Raw genomic sequence first — 19,376 nt, 5'->3', positions numbered from 1 at the left:
TGAGGTCCATTCGTCAAATTACGGTAAATTGGACTTTAAATGAAAGGGTAAAGTAGTCATTTCATATGCCTAATATATAATTCTTCGTATTTCTCCCTTGTATGCGTGACTTCGGACATCAGATTCACTTAATTGTTTAATCTCTAAATCCACCCGAAGAAAAAAATTCCATTAGGGATTAAGCAATTAAGTGAATCTGATGTCCGAAGTCGCGTATACAATGAAGAAATACGAAGAATTATACATTAGGCAAATGAAATGACTAATTTACCCTTTTATTTAAAGTCCACTTTACTGTAATCTGACGAAAAGACCTCAATTGGAAAGAAATTGAAAGTCAAGGGACGTAAAGTGTCTAAATTAAAAGTCGGGGACTAATTTTGAAAAATCAATATAGTCGGAGGACTATTGCTGGAATTAAGTCTATTTTTTAATGCTACTGACTCTATTACATTGTAGTATTTGCTAGGTATATAGTATAGCTAATTAATTGACCAAAATTCATGTAAAATTTTATACTGTATTTTTTAATACACTCTAACATATCCATAGTATATGTTCAACAATTATGCCAACTTTAATTGAAATGAGGTTCGAACTTAAGACCTTCCTTAAATGTGTAAGTTAAGAATAATAAATAGTTAACCGAATATTCCGTTACTAGAGTTTACGGAATGCATGGGTATTTAAGAAAAATAAATGATATAATAGAATATAAAGTATGAAAATCAAATAAAAATACTAAAATAAAAATAGTATAAACCATTCATTTCATCAAATAATTAGATAACATTTTTTAATTCCCGTTATAAGCCTAACTTTATTAGTGTTTATTAGTATAGTAGATTTTGATTTGCTTCATTAGTAGTTCTTAATTTATAAAATGTTTATCTTTTAGTCTAAAATGTCCTTGATTTATAAAATATTTACAAAATTTTATTATACTACATTTGATAACATTTTAGATTAAAAGTTGAGCATTTAAAATAAATATAAATCATACGACTATAAAGGATTAGAGATTTTTCAAAGTGAAGTGTGTACTATGTTGATTGTTGACCATTGTAATATATAGAATGATCTACTTATTAGTCCAAAAAAAAAAAAAAAAAAAAAAAAAAACAATGTAAGACCAAAAGATTAAAGGATAACAAGGTTTAGCCAGTATCTAATTTTATCCACTGTACTATCCTCAATATTCTCTATTTCCCTCATATTTATTACTGAATTCTATAATGAGTTTGAAATAAAAACCGTAAGGCCAAAAGTATAATAAACTTTGCAACATCATATATTTGTTTAAACAAATTGAAAACAGTTGATCGTCTGGCAAAATGGTACTCCGTATTTGTTTATTACAACAGCAACCATGTTTAATATTCAATATTCCATCTGATCATTCATGATAATTTAATTAAGTACTTTGTACATTAATAAAGATTATGCATTTGAAATATGTTCAATAATCATTATGTGAGGTGTCGTCCTACCTGTGCTAGCTAATTGGCCGGCTTAGTTGATATATGAGTCAGGTTTCATATAATTAAGTGAAAGTGCACACACAACGTAACTGAGCGTGAAAGACATGAACCACGCCGTTGTTGCATCTTTTATGGGAAACACCACATCCTTAACTCCTCTTTCGTTAGTTCATTGAGTGGGAAGTTTTAGACGATGCAGTAGAAGTCCCATATGAAGGTTAGGGCATCCTCAGTTGTTGAACCATGAAAGGACGACAACTGGTTGTAGTAGACCGTCTTTAATTCATAGTTCCTAGCTGCATTGGTAAGCATTATGTAAGATGGTGATGTTCCTACTTGAGGCCTACTAAAATCTTCACTAAGTAAGAATTGGGTTTCTTTCTATACTATCAACACGATCGTCTAAAGGCAACAATTTAGTTTTAATCATCGACAACCACGCATACAATGGAATAACAAAATAAATAAATAAACAAAATGAAATGAAATAATAAAAAAGAGCAACAAAAGGGACATCGAAAAAAAAAACTTTAAAAAGAATTAAGTAATTATTTAAAGAAAATGACAAATTGCAAAGTAAACAATTCATAATCAAAGGTTTTAAAAATTGATGGACATTTTAATGGTCCTCATAAACAAGGGTTGAATCCACATAAAATTGATTCAAAGCAAAACAAAATAATTTAAGAGATAATTGAAAAGAATAATTTAAAGTACCCAAAATAAAATATCAATCTAAAATAAATTAAGACAAAATAGTAAAATGACTTGAGGAAAGCAAACGAACAACTAAGAAGAATGGGATAGCAGAAAATTTAGTTACTAACGGGAAAAACAAAGCTCTAGGAGCATGAATCCATTATCACTACTAATTTTTAAGATTAGTTCAACTTGTCAACTAAATTTTTTTAATGAGGAAAGACTCGTACTCTACGGGAAAGGAACACTAGAGACTACCACACTCTTGCAGAGCTTGGTCAGCTTGCATCGTAAGCGTCAGCTTCCAGCAGATGGTTAAAACTAGGCGGTGGGAGGTCAAGCCACGTTGTCCCCAAACTCACAGACTGGCTCAGATTCGCCAGGTGATCCACGCACTTATTACCTTCGCGCAACGTGTGCCTGAATATCACTTTTTCCATATGCGAAGCCAAATGTTTGCAGTCTTTATAAATGGAAGATGAACATTCTTCTTCGATCTTGTCCCCGTCCATGGCAGCCACCACGGATTCAGAATCCAATTCAAGAATGGCCCTTCCATGTCAACTAAATTAAGTGTTCGTTCTATCTTTAATATGCCTACTCTGTATAGTGTCTAGAGCAAGTCACATACTTTAATTATTCATGCATCTAAAACAAGTGTTTTAATAATTAAAACCTATTAGGCGTAAAAGAATTACGGAATCCCTGATTTAAGAACCAAACATATAATATTATAAGACAACCAAATTATCTACTCATTTATCCTCCAGAGCATGGGATTATTATGCATGATTTGTATTCTAAAAATCCCCTCAAATAAGCTAATTGAATTGCATCAAAGTTAGCCACTCAATAACATAATCAATTAACAAAATAAGATCAAAGGACAAAACTAAACTTGGCATATTAAAAATATATCAATACAATATTTTCATGATAATTTCTTCACATCCCTAGAAAAATTATTTAGCAAACCATCACAAAGGCATTAGTAACGATTGGCTTATAACTTGTCACCATTTTAAAACCATCTTAAGGATTTATACCTAAAAAGAAATTAAATTCCAAACAAAAATAGATATTTTCCTAATTAATACTCAAATAAGCGTAATGCATAAATAATACATTAATCCTCCGTATAGTTTTTATCAAGAACAACGCAACATTATAATTAAGTTATTCAATTTAATAATTATTAAAAATTAATCTCCATAATTTATTATACACATCAATTATAATTAGGAGAATATGAACTCACTCTAATCTAACCAAAATCGGTAGTGAACCATATTCAAAATATTGTCTTAAAATGACTACTCATAAGTCATTTTATGCCAATTTTTCAACAATTAGACTATTGGATAATTGATTTAATTGCCCCTCCATAGCATAAAAAAAATAAAAATAAATAAATTGATTTAATTGATTGGATAATTGAGGTAGCAAATTTAAGTTAATTCCATAGTCCAACAAAAATCACATGTACCGTTGTATGAAAACAATTTGACATGACGCTTCCAGCCAAGATGATTTTGTGTCGGTGGAATTCTAATTAGGGGTTGAATCATCCAGAAAACTCATTTAGAAATCACTCAAATCCTTTTAAAAATTCAAGTTTTGAAGACCCAACATTGATTTTTTTTTAACCATTTGTATAACTTACTGTAAATTAAACCATTTGTTTAAATCACTGTAAGCTCATGTCTTTATGTTGAAAATCAAGTTCATTCATTTCAAGTTTTAAGTTTAAGTTTAATTGAAAATTGAATTTTTTTTTAATTTAATATCTATAATTAATTGACTTTTCCATCTTCATTTATACTACGTTTATAGTATATAGTGTTAACATAAAACAGTTGCATTATGGGATGTTTGGTAAACAGTTGTTAGCTGATGACTGTTACTTGATTGGGTTAGTAGTTTGACTAGTTGATAACATTAGTTGATTGATTGTAAAAAAATATTTGGTAAATTAATTGTTAGTTGATAGTCGATTACATGCAAAATGACTTTTTTTAAAAAAAAATTAATCAAAAAAAACTACTTTGAGCAGTTTTTTAAATTTTAGCATTTTGAAGTAATAAAATGTTACAAAAGCGAATTAATCAAATATTTATATTAGTTATTTAATCAAGTTAAATAGGTAATAATTGTCAAATAAATTAAAATTAATTGATAAACTAACTATGTTATCATAATAATATAATATCCTAATGGAATAATCATACTCATATTATTATTTAAAAAAAAAAAACATAAAACAAAAGAAGAAAAAATGGTTGGCGTATAAAATAGGGGAAAAAAACAAAATGTGGTGGGCGGTGGGGGAAAGAAAAGGACAAATGAAGGGTGAGTTTGGTGCCTTTTTGTGGGGTCTTTTGCCCATTATGCTATGCCTCAATTGCCAGTGGGATTTTAGGAAATTGGTGCTCCTCTCTCATCCTCGTCACCCACCCAACCACTTTATAGCTTCCTCCAATTTCCCCTCTCCAATTCCATTTCTTTTTATTTTTAAAAGATAATTCAGGTTCCCACTGAACTGTACACTTTTGTGTATAAAAAACTTAAGTGAAATCAAATTTAACTTCCTAATATTTGTAGTAAAAATCAAACCCCTATTCTACCGTTGAAAGTAAGTTTTAAAGGAAACTCATTATCTACTAGATCAATACCCTAGTCCCTAGGCATTCCGTTTCATGTTACAAGGATGTTTGGTTGGATGTAATTGGAATTCATTTCCTACTTTATTCCATGGTAAGACAAATTACATAATTGCAATTTTCTCATTTTGTTGAATTGTAATTTATAGGGTATCCATATGAATTGCAATTCAATGGTTGCTGGAAAGGAAAAAAAAGAAGAAATAACACAAGTACTATTGGTTATTATTATTATTATTACACAAAAATATTTTAGTCTTTATATTACTTATTTTCTTCTCATTTCTAATAATTATATTCATTCCTACCAAACAATGTAATTTGGATTCCTATTTTATTTCTCCTGAATTACAATACATTTCCTCTATAATTCTTTCATCTCAATTAAACACCCTGTTAATTTTGGGTGTGAATGTGTGATAGAGTAGTTCCCTTTTTATCTAATCCTTCTTCTAAGGGATCGGAGTATTTGGGAAAAGGTTTGGGTATCGCGAATTGAGATAGATCTTAGGATTTAAATCTCTTTATTTTGTTCAAATTGAGATCTTAATAATTTTATATTTCGACATGTCTGAAATGAAGGGATGACTGTTATGATGAATTTTGACAATACAACAACAGTCATTAATGAAAATTGGTATGAATTAATAATGTGGATCAAAATTGTCAGTTTGCTAATTAGACTAGAGAGACCAAAAATTTGTATTTGCTCTTAAAATAATTATATAATATATACTCCGTACAAAAGTAGTTAGTGTGAATGCAGATTTGCAAAAGTTGTATAGACCCTTGCAGAGTTGCAAGTTTACAGATTCCAAAATGCACCAATCTGTATATCAACATGCCGAAGCTGAGCACCATGCTAGAATGGCATTTGGTTGTGTCATTCGCGATGAAGAAGGAAAGTTCGTGGCTGCAAAAGAAGTCCAGAAATCTGGTCTCTACACCCCAAGAGAAGTTGAAGCGGCTGTGATTCGGGTTGCACATTAATGGCTATATGCTCAATACGTTTCCTCACATGTGCGGTGGGTCGTTCCAAGTAATACGTGGACTGTAGTCGCGTTGAAATTCGAACACATGACCTTTGGCATGACTTTGATACCGAATTGAAGCATGTGCTCTATCTCAACTAAAAGCCTAAGCTGATAGTTGGATTGCATTGGCTATATGCTCAATAGAAACAGACTCTCTCAAAGTGGTTCAATGCCTTTAAACATAATTCTGAGTAGTCATCCTTTCATTTGTTAGTTAAGGACATAAAAAAAAAAAAATCTATTGAGTAGCTTTTCTCATGTGTTTTTATCTTTCTTTAATCGATCAGCGAATTAGACATCTCATATGGTAGCTAAGCAATTTGTTTCTACGCCTGATTGTATGAAGTAGTTTAATAACCCTCCTCTCTATCTTTGTAATGTGGTGTCTTCGAACTTTAGTTAATTTATGATTTTATTCTCTAAAAAAAAAAGAGTTGAGTATGTAACAAAGCTCATGAGTTGTAAACTTCAACCTTATTAGTGATTGGAAAAGGATTTTTCAATCAATGGTTCGACATGGGAATCACTGGGCGAAGCCGCGAGAGTCGCCACCCAAACCAGATCACAATTCTGACTTAAGCTCATTGAGTCCCCCTTCCTGTAATTAATAATAATAATAATAATTAATTTCACTTTTGGTCCCACGACTTTTGAGTTCTTATCACTTTTGGTGCACAACTTTAAATTTTTTCACTTTTGGTGCCTAATTTTGTTATTTTTATCAGTTTTGGTCCTTCCAACCAAATTGATGGTAAAATATTTCCGGATTTTATATTTTAGGGACAAAATCGTCATCCAATTTAAAGATCTTCAATATTTAAACAAAAGAAAAATCATATTAAGAGGAAAAAAAGAGTTTGCCAATGGTCGAAACTATAAATCCCATAGATCTGTCTGGTTTCTGCCCGTCTTTCCCATTATTCTCATCGATCAAACACCTATAGATATGATTTTAAGTGATTTTGTTTAGATATTGAAGATGCTTCCTTAGGATAACGATTTTACCCCTAAAAATATAAAATCCAACAACATTTCGCTGTCAATTTGGCCGAAAGGACCAAAATTGATAAAAATAACAAAGTTAGGCACCAAAATTAAAAAATTTTAAAGTTGTGCACCAAAAGTGATAGAACATCAAAAGTCGTGGGACCAAAAGTGAAATTAATTCATAATAATAATAATAATAATAATAATAATAATAATAATAACAATAATAATAATAATAATAATAATAATAATAATAATGAGTTCTATCTTAACTAGTATTTTCACCTGTGCGATGCACGGAATGGAATTATTGTAATATATTAAGAATATTTAAATCGATATATAATTATTTAAGAATTAATTTCACCCGAGGTCGCTTATCTTTCATGACAATTCCAAATTTAAACCTAGACTATAGTTATTAATTATTACGATTTATTCTATGTTATAATTCTTAAGTTAATATTCTTACTATTATTATTAACACTTAATTACTTTTAGATATTATTATTACCACTTATATTATTATTATTATTATTAGTTTCTTTTCAAGTTCTGTTAGTATATAATGGCCGTGAGGCACAATAATAACATAACCATAATTAAATATTCTTGTATTGTATTCCGTGAGTCACAATAATAATATAACAATAATTACATATTCTTCAATTCTATATTCTTCTAGAATTTCTATTACCATAATTAATTATTCCCTAATTTATCATAATTAAATAATTTGACCAATTATAAAGAAAGATTATTAAATAATGCACGCGACAATTTTTTAATAAAAAATTTAAAAAATCCATTAATAAAATATAATGTTCTCATAGTTTTTTCTTAAAAACTATTTAATAAACCATTTTTTTCTAGAAATTGGTGGGCCAAACCGCCTACGGCAGTTTGCGGTGGATAGATCTTGAAAAAATACGCGATTTCAAAAATACATTTGTCCAAAACGGACAACCGAGTCAAAAGTTATGTCGTGCCGAAGTTTTGACACATTAAACCTTAAAAAAAAAAAAAATTAATCGCCGGTTCACCCGGCGAGGTGGCCGCGGAAGAAGCCGATTCCGGCCTTCATCGCCGCGGCCAGTGGCGCGATTTTTGCAACATTGATATATAGTATAGATATAGATTAGAATAGGAATTGTATTACACTATTTTATAATATTATAATAGAATTTTAACGCAGAATTATTGTACGAATGGGAAAGTATAAATCAACATATGTATATGTTATTAGGAAGAGAGATTTTTTAAGAATTGGGCGGGAAGTTAAAATTTCAGGATTTTGTTATTATATATAGTATAGATTGATAGATTAGAACAAGAATTGTATTACACTATTTTATAATATTAGAATAGAATTTTAACGCAGAATTATTATACGAATGGGAAAGTAGAAATCAACATATGTTATTAGGAAGAGAGATTTTTTAGGAATTGGGCGGGAAGTTAAAATTTCAGGATCTTGTTATTATATATAGTATAGATTGATTGATAGATTAGAATAGGAATTGTATTACACTATTTAATTTATAATATTAGAATAGAATTTTAACACAAAATTATTATACGAATGAGGAAGTAGAAATCAACATATTTTATTAGGAAGAAGGATTTTTTAGGAATTGGGCGAAAAAGTTAAAATTTCAGGATCTTGTTATTATATATAGTATAGATTGATAGATTAGAACAGGAATTGTATTACACTATTTTATAATATTAGAATAGAATTTTAACGCATTTTAACGCAGAATTATTATACGAATGGGAAAGTAGAAATCAACATATGTTATTAGGAAGAGAGATTTTTTAAGAATTTGGCGGGAAGTTAAAATTTCAGGATCTTGTTATTATATATAGTATAGATAGTATAGATAGATAGATTGATATATTAGAACAGGAATTGTATTACACTATTTTATAATATTAGAATAGAATTTTAACACAGAATTATTGTACGAATGAGAAAGTAAATCAAAATATTTTATTAGGAAGAGAGATTTTTTAGGAATTGGGCGGGAAGTTAAAATTTAAGTATTTTGTTATTATATATAGTATAGATAGATAGATAGATAGATTAAAAAGATTAAAATAATGTCAAATGCTTTATGCTCAAATTGTATTTCTATGACTCTCCTTCAGAGAAGGCTACAAGATCCAATCCAAGTAGTGGGGTATTGACTCGCAACATATAGAGTAAGTATAGAATGAATTGAACATATACTACATTGTAATAGAATTAAGAGTTAATTATCAAAACGGTCCCTTGACTATAGCGGAATTATCAATTTGGTTCTCGACTATTTTTTTGACAAATTAAGTCCTTTAACTTTAAAAATCTTAACCAATTTGGTCCTCCGTTAGTTTTGCAGTTAAAATTCCGTTAACTTGGGACCAAATTGGTAATTTTGCTATAGTCAAGGGACCTTTTCAGTAATTAATTTTAGGTGTAGACAATTCAGTTCGGTTTTTTCGAACTGAACTGTACCGAACAACCGAACGGTAATGAATTCTTGTATACTGAACGATTCGGTTAAAAATCGAAAGGAAATACCATTCAATTTTATTTATAATAATAATAATAATAATAATAATAATAATAATAATAATAATAATAATTAAAAAAAAGTAAATCCAAGTCCCTTGATGCTTCCTTTACCGTTCAACTCATATTCTCATTGGTATTTCTGGTATAAATTCAAAGTCTAATATATAACAAACCCAACGGATGTTTACTATTTTGTTATAAAACATTTACGAGAGATACCTGTGACAATATGAGTTGAACGACAGAGCATGCAACAAGGGACTTGGATTTACTTTATTATTATTATTATTATTATTATTATTATTATTATTATTATTATTATTATTATTATATTTAAAAAATTCAAACGGTATTTGGTTTGATTTGATTTTTTACCGAATAATTTGGATTGGTTTAGTTTTTTACCAAATCATTCGGTATACAAGAATCCATTATCGTTCGGTTGTTTGATTCGGTTCGAGAAAACCGAACCGAATTACCACCCCTAAAGTTAATTACTGAAATGGTCCATTGACTATATCAAAATTACCAATTTGGTCTCAAGTTAACCGAAGTCTAACGGCAAAACTAACGGAGGACCAAATTAGTTAAGATTTTTAAAATTGAGGGACTTAATTGGTCAAAAAAAATAGTCGATAACCAAAAATTGATAGTTTCGCTATAGTCAAGGGACCATTTTGATAATTAACTCTAGAATTAATAATACTTTTTAAAAAAAGTTTGAAACAATAGGTGGATGCTCCCATATATTTACTGTAGTACATATACATTTTTAGTAGATTCATTATATTTTTATATGAATTTATTTTTAAAGTACTAAAATAAACTTACATTATACTAAAAACAAGTATGTATCAGTAATTCATTTTTTTTTTTAAATTTAAACCACGATCCATGATATAATTAATTTGCACTCTTATGTGGCAAACATTAAAAACAAGAAGTTTTTTTTTTTTTTTTTTAGAAACTCATATCAAGAACGGTACGTTTAAAGTTTATATCTTAAGTTGTGTAAATTTGTAGCTTAAGGTGAGTACGTTTAAAGTTGAAGGTGCGTTACTTTCTAGTTTTAGGTGCACCGGGTTAACTCTTAAGGTGCATATGTTTACAGCTTAAGGTGCATAAGTTCAAAGTTTAATGTGCATAAGTTTGAAGCTTAAGGTGCGTAAGTTTATAGCTTTAGGTGCTTAAGTTTAAAGCTTAAGGTGCTTATGTTTAAAGCTTAAGATATATCAGTTTAACTCTTAAAGTTCATATGTTTAAAGTTTAAGGTGCATAAGTTCAAAGCTTAAGGTGCGTTAGTTCGAGACACTTGATCATTTGCGTCCATATTGCCAGGGAGCACGTTTTTTTTTTTATTATTAAAAAATTCCTTCAATTTGAGCCGTTGATCTAGATTAGATCAACGGCTTAGATCTCATCCCATTTTTTATCTAGAGAAGCTTCGCACGTGAACTATCACCCTTTGAGACATGGGCAGAGCTAGTATGGAGGCAGTAGGGGCAGCTACCCCCTCCCCCACCCCCACCTCACCACTTATGTATAGGGACCCTTGGTTATATATATATATATATATATATATATATATATATATATATATATATATATAGAAGAAAGTTCAAATGCAGCGGGGTCTTCCCGTGCGGCGGTGCGACGGAGTTTCAGAATACACCAACAGTATTAACGAAATGCACCAACAGTGTAAGGGAAACACACCACAATGAAATGTAAAAATACACCAAAAATACACAACACACCTAAAAAAATACACCATATAACTCACCACCCCTAATTGTGTATTTCTGAACACTGTATGGTGCGTTTACTCACAATTAATGGTGCGTTTTTGGTGATGTGAACCTAATTTGTATGCATTTTTGTGGTGCATTTTCTAACATTGATGGTGTATATTTGCTTTACTATTAATGACGCCGCACCGCCGCACGGAAAGACCCCGCCACACTTGAACTCGCCTCTCTTGATTAATTGTTTTTTTTTTTTTTTTAAATATCTCATTTATTTTAATTTTTCATCCTCACTTGATGAAATTTCTGATTCCATCCCTGTTTTGAGGGCTTGGCTAAGTATACAAAGAGCAGACCAACTTTTTTTTTTTTGGTTTTAATTGACGCTGCGTTTTGCTAAGTTATGTATATCCACTTTAATATTAAAGTGGTAGATTATTTCTTGATTCATGAATATCATATTCATTTAATGTAATTGTGTGCACCAGTGCTCTTTGGAATCTAGGTAAGTATTGCATTTACTTTTAGTGCTAAATATATAGGATTGCACCGGAAAACATATAGATATTTTGTACTCCCATTAAATTTGGTAATCTTAAATAAATTAAACTACTTTATTTATTTAAAGTAAAAACTTGTGTGAAACCATCTCATGGATCCTTATGTGTGAAACATATTGGGTCAAGATAAAAATGTAATATTTGTACTAGAAAATTGTTTGTTACTTATAAGAAAAAATGCAATACATTTGAAGAGAAATGTAATACTTTTACATTTCGATTTAAAAGTATTCTATTTTTCCTATCATGTCATCCACGTACGCCATGGAGGACCCGCTTGAATAACTTGACCACTATTTTCGTGTACGTGGCTCGATAGTTCTTCAGTTCGTAGGCCATCACTTGATAACAATACACTGCCTCTGGGATCGTGAAGGCAATCTTCTCAATATCATCCTCGTGCATAAAAATCTTGTGGTACCTCTGGATGGCATCTATGAAACTCATCAGTTGGCATCTCATTGTCTCGTTCACAAATTAGTCTATGTTGGGCAACAGGAACAGGTCCACGGGGCATGCCTTGTTGAGGTTAGTGTAGTCCACACATCCTCCAGTAGGCGGCTTAGGGGCGAGGACCACATTGGCAAGCCATTATGGGTTTAGGACTTCCCAAATGTTGTCTATCTTGAGCAAAGTGTTGACTTCCTTTTAGACGAATTCCCTATGCTTTGCTAGTAAGTATCTTTTCCTTTGTTGGACTGGCTTGGTCGTGTGGTCGACTGCGAGGCGGTGGGTGATAACTTCATGGTCTATGCCAGCATGTCATCGGGGCCCCACATGTTTATCATCTTAAAGCTTCGAATGATATATACTATCTAGGCTTGGAGCTCGGGCGTGAGGCTGGTGCCAATCTGTACTACCCGGTTTAGTGCGACTCGGATCCAGCGTGATCTCCTCAGTCTCGAGCCTTCTTGTCCAGCAAGGCTTCCTTTGACCTATCTTTTGGTTCACCTGGGCCCCGCCTACCCCAGTTGGAGTTGAGAACTTAATGCAGGTGTTCCATTGGGATCACACATCGGATGTCCTCTAAGGCCGGCTTCCCCAAGTTAATGTTGAAGGCATAGTTGATCTTGACTACAATGAACTCTACGTCTATCACCTTAATATGCGACCGAGTTCTGAACTCTACAGGCAATGTAATGCCCCCTCTGTCTCAGCAGAGTTCCATGTGAAGTTAGATAGCGATGTTTTCACTTGGCCGAGCTACTTTCGGAACAGACCTAGTTGGGTGAAGGTGTCGTAGTACACAACGTTGATCGAGCTACCTATGTCCACGAGTACCCGGTGCACAATGACATCACTTATCTCTACCTGGATCACTAGTGTGTTTCTATATAGCAACAAACCGTTAGAGAAATCGTCATCTGTGAAGGTGATGTGTTCCTTCCGGGGCCTCTTGTCGTGGGGGAACCGAATGACCTCACCCATTTCTTCATCTCGATTGGGGTATCACTGCCCCCCTCCCCCACGAATATAACATGGATCGCATGCTTCTTGTGATGACAGGGCTCGTCCAACTCTTTCTCCTCCTCCTTGGTGAGTTGCCCCGAGATCCCTCTTTTGGGTGCATGTAGCGGAAGGCCTGAAGCCATCCCTATTTTTCCATACATTGCCTAGGGTTTGTGATTGGCGGCCCGTGTGCTTCACGAACTAGCCCAAGCACCCCCACTAGATGAGTTATTCAATTTGCCAATTAAGCACATGACATTCGTCGTCTATATCGTGCTTGGGTTGGCGGTGAAGGCGACATATTGGGTGGAGGCTCACTGCCCCAACCCGGCCTTACCGGAAGCACACACATGCAATGGCAGAAGTAATGAAGAAAATCCCAAGGGAAAAAAAAGAAAAGAAAAGAAGAGTAAAAATACTAAAATACCCTAATTATTTTACCTATTAATATTTTTCGGTGAGTTTTGATCGACAATTTGGCCGTAGGGATCAAAATTGATAAAAAAATTGAATAATTAAGGTCTTAAATTGACAGTTTTAAAACTCGTGAAATGCAATTAACAAGACCCCAATAGTTATAGGACCAAAAATGAATCTTTTCTCTAATTTTCCATATTCAATTACTTTTTATTAACTAATAATAAGTCATTGGCTACCACTTTGTTCGAGACAAGTAGTTTCAGGTGACTTCCAGGTCAACTTTATTTCCATCAAGGACCATGTTGCGGATATTTTCACAAACCCCTTACCGGTTCGCGCTTCAATGCTCTTCGTGACGAGCTCAATGTTGTTGTCCTACAACCTTTATCTTGAAGGGTGTGTGTGAGATATATTAGGATATTGTTAATTGTAAGTTACGTTAGTTTAGTTGTATTAGTATATTGTAATTATCTTTTACAATTTGAATTCTAGACACATCATTCATCGTAGGAATGGATAACAGTGCCCTACAATGAAATTAACCATACTTAAATTTCTTGTTTGCAATTTGAAAAATGAAAGTGTTGAAATACAATATAGTGTTATGGGCATATACCTCTACATCATGGAAGACAACTTTTATATTCTTGATTTCAGGTAACACTTTCTTTCCATCACTACATAAGTCCGTACAACTCTGACACCTATTAAGCATTTACGGTTTCTTATTGCTATTTTATATTTTATATTAAAGGATTATATATTTAATAAACAACTTAAAGTAATTATAATCATACTTATCTCGCTATAACATAACAATAATATTTTTAATATTCAGTCTCTACTTGGGGTCTAGTGACACCAAATTGCACTCTCATATGGGAGGTTGTGAAATCAAGTAGTCTATATAACCTTCTAACAATTTTAAGATCCTAACTATTTATTATCATGGATATCTTCCTATTAAAACATTTGAATTTAAAATGTAACTTATCTATTTATTTATATAAATTTTATAAAACATAAATCCATAGATAGATTAAAGACATTTTGATAAAATTGAACAAAAACGATTAATTTACCAAAATATTTGTAATTGTCATAATATTCAAAATATTTCATAGTAATCTAAAAATTTAAATTTCAAAATATTTCATAATAATCTAAAAACTTAAATACTAATTAATTTGGAATATTTCATAATAATCTAAAAATTTAAATTTCAAAATAGTTCATAATAATCTAAAAATTAAAATATTAATTAATTTGAATAATATTTATTTTGGTGCTTGATCTAGGTGATCTTCATTTACCAACATTATTTATCTAGAGGTTTTGTTAATGGTCTAAATGTATAACAAGCTTAATTGGCGTGAGTGGTCCTGCACTCTCATTTTTAAGAGAGGTCAAGAATTCGAACTCCTCTCGTATGAAAAAATTAATTCGGATTCGGACCGGTTCAGTGCGAATGAGAATTAATCTAAGTAGGATATGAGTTTAAAGAGTTAAAAGTGTGATCGCTCAGGACAATTCATCGCATGACAAAAAAAAAATAATAAAAAATAGTCTAAATGTATTTTTGGTGATTGTGATATCTTATATTGACTATTGAGCATACTTTTGCAACCCTAATTCGGCAGACGGCATTCAGCACTTCCCAGCTCTCTCCTTCGACAAACGAAGATGGTTAAGAAGAGCAAGAGTAAGCTATCTACATTCCGTTTATTGCTTTAATTTGGATTCGATTATCTGTTGCCTTGATAGTTGATAGACATAGACTTTGTTTTAATAATTTTTTTTTTGGGATTATTGCCTTGGATGCAGAGAGCAAGAGCAAGAGAGTATCTCTGAAGAACAAGTACAAGGTCATAAGGAAGGTGAAGGAGCACCACAAGAAGAAAGCCAAGGAGGCCAAGAAGGCGGCGAAGTCAGGTGGCCGCAAGAAGGTCGAGAAGGACCCTGGTATCCCCAATGAATGGCCTTTCAAGGAACAGGAGCTCAAGGCTCTCGAAGATCGTCGTAATCGAGCCCTTGAGGAAATTGAGCAGAAGAAAGCTGCCCGCAAAGAGAGGGTACTAATTATACTATCATATCACTTGGAGATGCTTGCTCTTATATTTGATTTATATTACACACTTTTTCAAAAGAATTGTAGCTTAAATGGCAATGTAGGGGTTAATAAAATGAAAACTTTTGCCATATTTTTAATTTTATATTGGTTGTATACTTGTATATATAATAGATGATTGTTGTAGCGATTATGGGGTTTTAAACCAAGAACAGAAAAATTCCATTAAGGTCACATGGCACCTTAATATCTACTAGCTGGTTTTTAATAGTCTTGCAACAGTTTTAGAACTGGATTAGAGGCATTTTCTATAGGATTGGCTAAGTATGGGACTGTAAATGATCCCCAGAGAGAAAATAGGAGCAAGTTTGGGACACAGGGCCTTTCCCTAGTTTCTTGTTTGAAATTAGCGTTTTGAATAGGGTGCTTGTTATTTTATTATCTTAGTTTCCCTTTCTCATCGATAGTATAAGTTTTGTTCTCCTATTCTGCTGTCAACTAATAGATGTCTTTAATTGATTTTCTAGGCTAAGAAGAGAAAGTTGGGGCTCCTTGAAGATGATGATTTGTCAAAACTAGCAGACATGGCTTCTGTGAAAGAGCAAAAGTTTGTTGGGGAAATTATTGATGATGGTTTTGCAGCTGTTGGTAAAAAGCATGGTATGTTAGAAAGTTTTCTACACTTTTGTCTCTTTGTGGCTACTTGTGTGTTTGTTTTGCCACCTCATGTTTGATTGGTTCTGATTTTGCCTTTTCATTGGAATAATGCAGATAACTCAGATCGGGCTTTCTGCAAGGAATTAGTCAAAGTTATTGAAGCTTCTGATGTCATTTTGGAAGTCCTTGATGCCAGAGATCCACTTGGTACTCGTTGCATTGACATGGAAAAGATGGTTATGAGATCAGGACATGACAAACATCTTGTCTTGCTCCTTAATAAAATTGGTATGCATTTTCTTCTAGTTTTCTTCAGACTAATATTTTGTTCGTTTGAGGTTGTGATCTTAGACAGGTGGTTCAAGTTATATTTATATGTTTAATTGTTAATAATGTCATCTTTAGCTGACCAATAATCTCAAGCCATAATTAAATTTGCAATAAGGGTATAATAGTTTAAATTTCTTTTATATTTATTTACAATATAATATAATCTACTAGATATTTAGAGTTGACAAATATCTGAGATTCTGAGTTATGGTAGGCTTTGAATAGAATGGTGTTTCTTTGCTTGACTATGCAAAGATTGGAGTGAACCATCAATCAAATGTATAGTATATAGAGACTTACTGTGGTATTTTGTTGGATGATTGTATTTTCGTTTTTTATGGCTAAAGTTATCTTCTTTCCATTTCAGATCTAGTCCCAAGGGAAGCCGTTGAAAAGTGGCTCAAGTATCTTCGAGAGGAATTACCAACAGTTGCTTTTAAATGTAATACTCAAGAGCAGAAGTCAAACTTGAGTTGGAAATCTTCAAAGGCTGGAAAGACCAAGAATCTTTTGCAGACAAGTGATTGTCTTGGTGCTGAAACTCTTCTAAAATTGCTGAAAAATTACTCAAGAAGCCATGAGGTATTTAAAGCTCCTGTGGAATTCCAATTTCTATCTAAGATCTGAACGGTTAACAGTACTGATAATCCTGGTTTTCCTTGTTAGGATGGTTGAAATGTTTTTGATGAATTTATGATAGTCTGTTTTGTAGAACTGTGGGATTTTCTTTTCATTTCCAATCCATATTGTTGTCTCAGTTATATGAGTGAACTGCCTTAGTTAGTAATGATATGTTCTGGCTGCAGATAAAGAAATCAATCACTGTGGGCATTATTGGTCTACCCAATGTTGGCAAAAGCAGTTTGATTAATAGCTTGAAGAGATCACATGTTGTCAATGTTGGATCTACACCAGGATTAACCAGATCTATGCAGGAAGTTCATTTAGACAAGAACGTTAAGCTTTTGGACTGCCCTGGTGTTGTGATGCTTAGATCTGCTGAGAATGATGCATCTATTGCTCTTCGTAATTGCAAGAGAATAGAGAAGTTAGATGACCCAATTGGTCCAGGTAATTTCATTGTGTTTTCTATCTCTGCAAGGATACTTATCATTATATTTCCACGAGAAATTCATGCATATACCTTCTATGGATTGTGCAGTGAAGGAGATTCTCAAACTCTGTCCTGCTGCAAAGCTGGTGACTCTGTACAAGGTTCCCAACTTCGAAACAGCAGATGATTTTCTTCAAAAGGTTGCTACTCTAAGGGGTAAACTTAAAAAGGGTGGCATTGTTGACATCGATGCAGCAGCTAGGATAGTTCTACATGACTGGAATGAGGGTATGTGTTTTTAGGGTAGGATTTTTTTTTTTTCCTCGGGGGAACAGTATAAGATGGAAAACAAAGGTTCATAGAGTGTAGAGCATAATAATTTGATGTGTTCCAGGTAAAATTCCATACTACACAATGCCTCCAAAGCGGAATGAGGAAGAGCATTCAGAAGTGAAGGTTGTTTCAGAATTGGGGAAAGAATTCAATGTGGATGAAGTTTATGGCGGTGAATCGTCGTTCATTGGCAGCCTCAAGTCTGTTAATGAATTCAACCCAGTTGAGGTTCCATCTAACTGTCCGGTTAGTTTTGATGAGAAGATGCTTGAGGTATACGAGCTTTCTAATACCATTTACTCCTCATAACTTTTTTTTTTTGGGGTCAGGCCATGAGGTGTCCTGAGCAGGCCCTAACTGTAGGAGGCACCTTTAAGCCTGTACCATACTCAGACTAATCCCCATTCGCACCGGCCCGGCCCAATTAAGGGGCAAAGTGCTGGCTAGTAAGCTAGTTTGGTTTTTCCATACGAGAGGGGGTTCGAACTCCCGACCTCTCTTAAGGAATGAAAGTGCACGGCCACTCACGCCAACCAAGCTGGTTTTCGTGATAGCATATTTGATATGTGATTGATTTGTTTAGCCTCAAATTGTTGCCCGATTTGTACTGCTGCTGCAATTTGTTAAAATTTATATAAATGCTGTCAAAGGAATAATAGATAGAAATTCCTGTCCACTTAAAAAAAATCATGTTAATTGTTGGTTTGATGGTTATCCCTGTTGATTGGATATTATTGAATCCTATAACAGGACAATCCACAACAACGCCCGACTAACAGTGAAGGAGATCAACTCGTTGATAATGGAGATGATGAAGCGATGGGTTCGGGAGAAGAGGATGCAGGTACTACGGGAACCAAAAGTGCCAGTAGCAAACAAAACGAGAGGTTATACACTGAGGAGGGTATGCTGAATACCAAATTGGTAAAAGCGGAGAAAAAGAGGAGGAAAAAAGACAAGGAGTCGTCGATGATGGAAGATGACGATGATTATGATTTCAAGGTAGATTATGCCAAAAGCAGCTCAGCAATGGATGTCAGTGAGAACATTGTCATTGCTGATGATAGTAATAGAAACAGGTTTGAGCTACCTTCTGGGGTTACATTGGAGAATGAATAATGGGAAATTTTGCTTGTAGAATTTTTGAGGAAAGTTTTGAATTTCAGGTTGATTTAATGTATAAGGGATTTGGAGAGTTGATTTATTCAAAAGATTTTTCTGCGAAATAGAGTTTTGTGTAAATATGCCTTGCTAATTATAGTATGTTCTAATTATAGTAAACTAGCTTTTATTGAATTGGACCATGGAACATATGCCAAAATCCTGTGGACAAGAGGGACAT

General features: G+C 32.8%; 1 protein-coding gene across 1 annotated transcript; it reads left to right on the top strand.

Annotated features, from left to right (window-relative positions):
- The first annotated feature begins 15,159 nt into the window (after nucleotides 1-15,159).
- On the top strand, nucleotides 15,160-19,276 carry LOC109177348 (guanine nucleotide-binding protein-like NSN1). The gene is made up of 9 exons (XM_019326682.1): nucleotides 15,160-15,294; nucleotides 15,417-15,664; nucleotides 16,188-16,320; nucleotides 16,432-16,605; nucleotides 17,015-17,229; nucleotides 17,454-17,718; nucleotides 17,810-17,989; nucleotides 18,096-18,307; nucleotides 18,785-19,276. Exons 1-9 carry the CDS (start codon nucleotides 15,276-15,278, stop codon nucleotides 19,151-19,153), a joined length of 1,815 nt encoding a protein of 604 aa, XP_019182227.1. The 5' UTR covers nucleotides 15,160-15,275; the 3' UTR covers nucleotides 19,154-19,276.
- Nucleotides 19,277-19,376: the final 100 nt, after the last annotated feature.

Source organism: Ipomoea nil, unplaced genomic scaffold, assembly GCF_001879475.1.
Source record: "Ipomoea nil cultivar Tokyo-kokei standard unplaced genomic scaffold, Asagao_1.1 scaffold0804, whole genome shotgun sequence".
NCBI classification, from domain to species: Eukaryota; Viridiplantae; Streptophyta; class Magnoliopsida; order Solanales; family Convolvulaceae; genus Ipomoea; species Ipomoea nil.
Note: the sequence above shows the minus strand (reverse complement) of the source record. Positions and strands in the feature narration are given on the sequence as shown.

What these genes read in the sequence shown, in the direction of transcription:
- LOC109177348 (XM_019326682.1), top strand. An exon ending in AAGCTGCCCGCAAAGAGAGG is followed by an intron (nt 15,665 to 16,187) that starts GTACTAATTATA and finishes TTGATTTTCTAG; the next exon opens with GCTAAGAAGAGAAAGTTGGG. An exon ending in ATTACTCAAGAAGCCATGAG is followed by an intron (nt 17,230 to 17,453) that starts GTATTTAAAGCT and finishes TTCTGGCTGCAG; the next exon opens with ATAAAGAAATCAATCACTGT.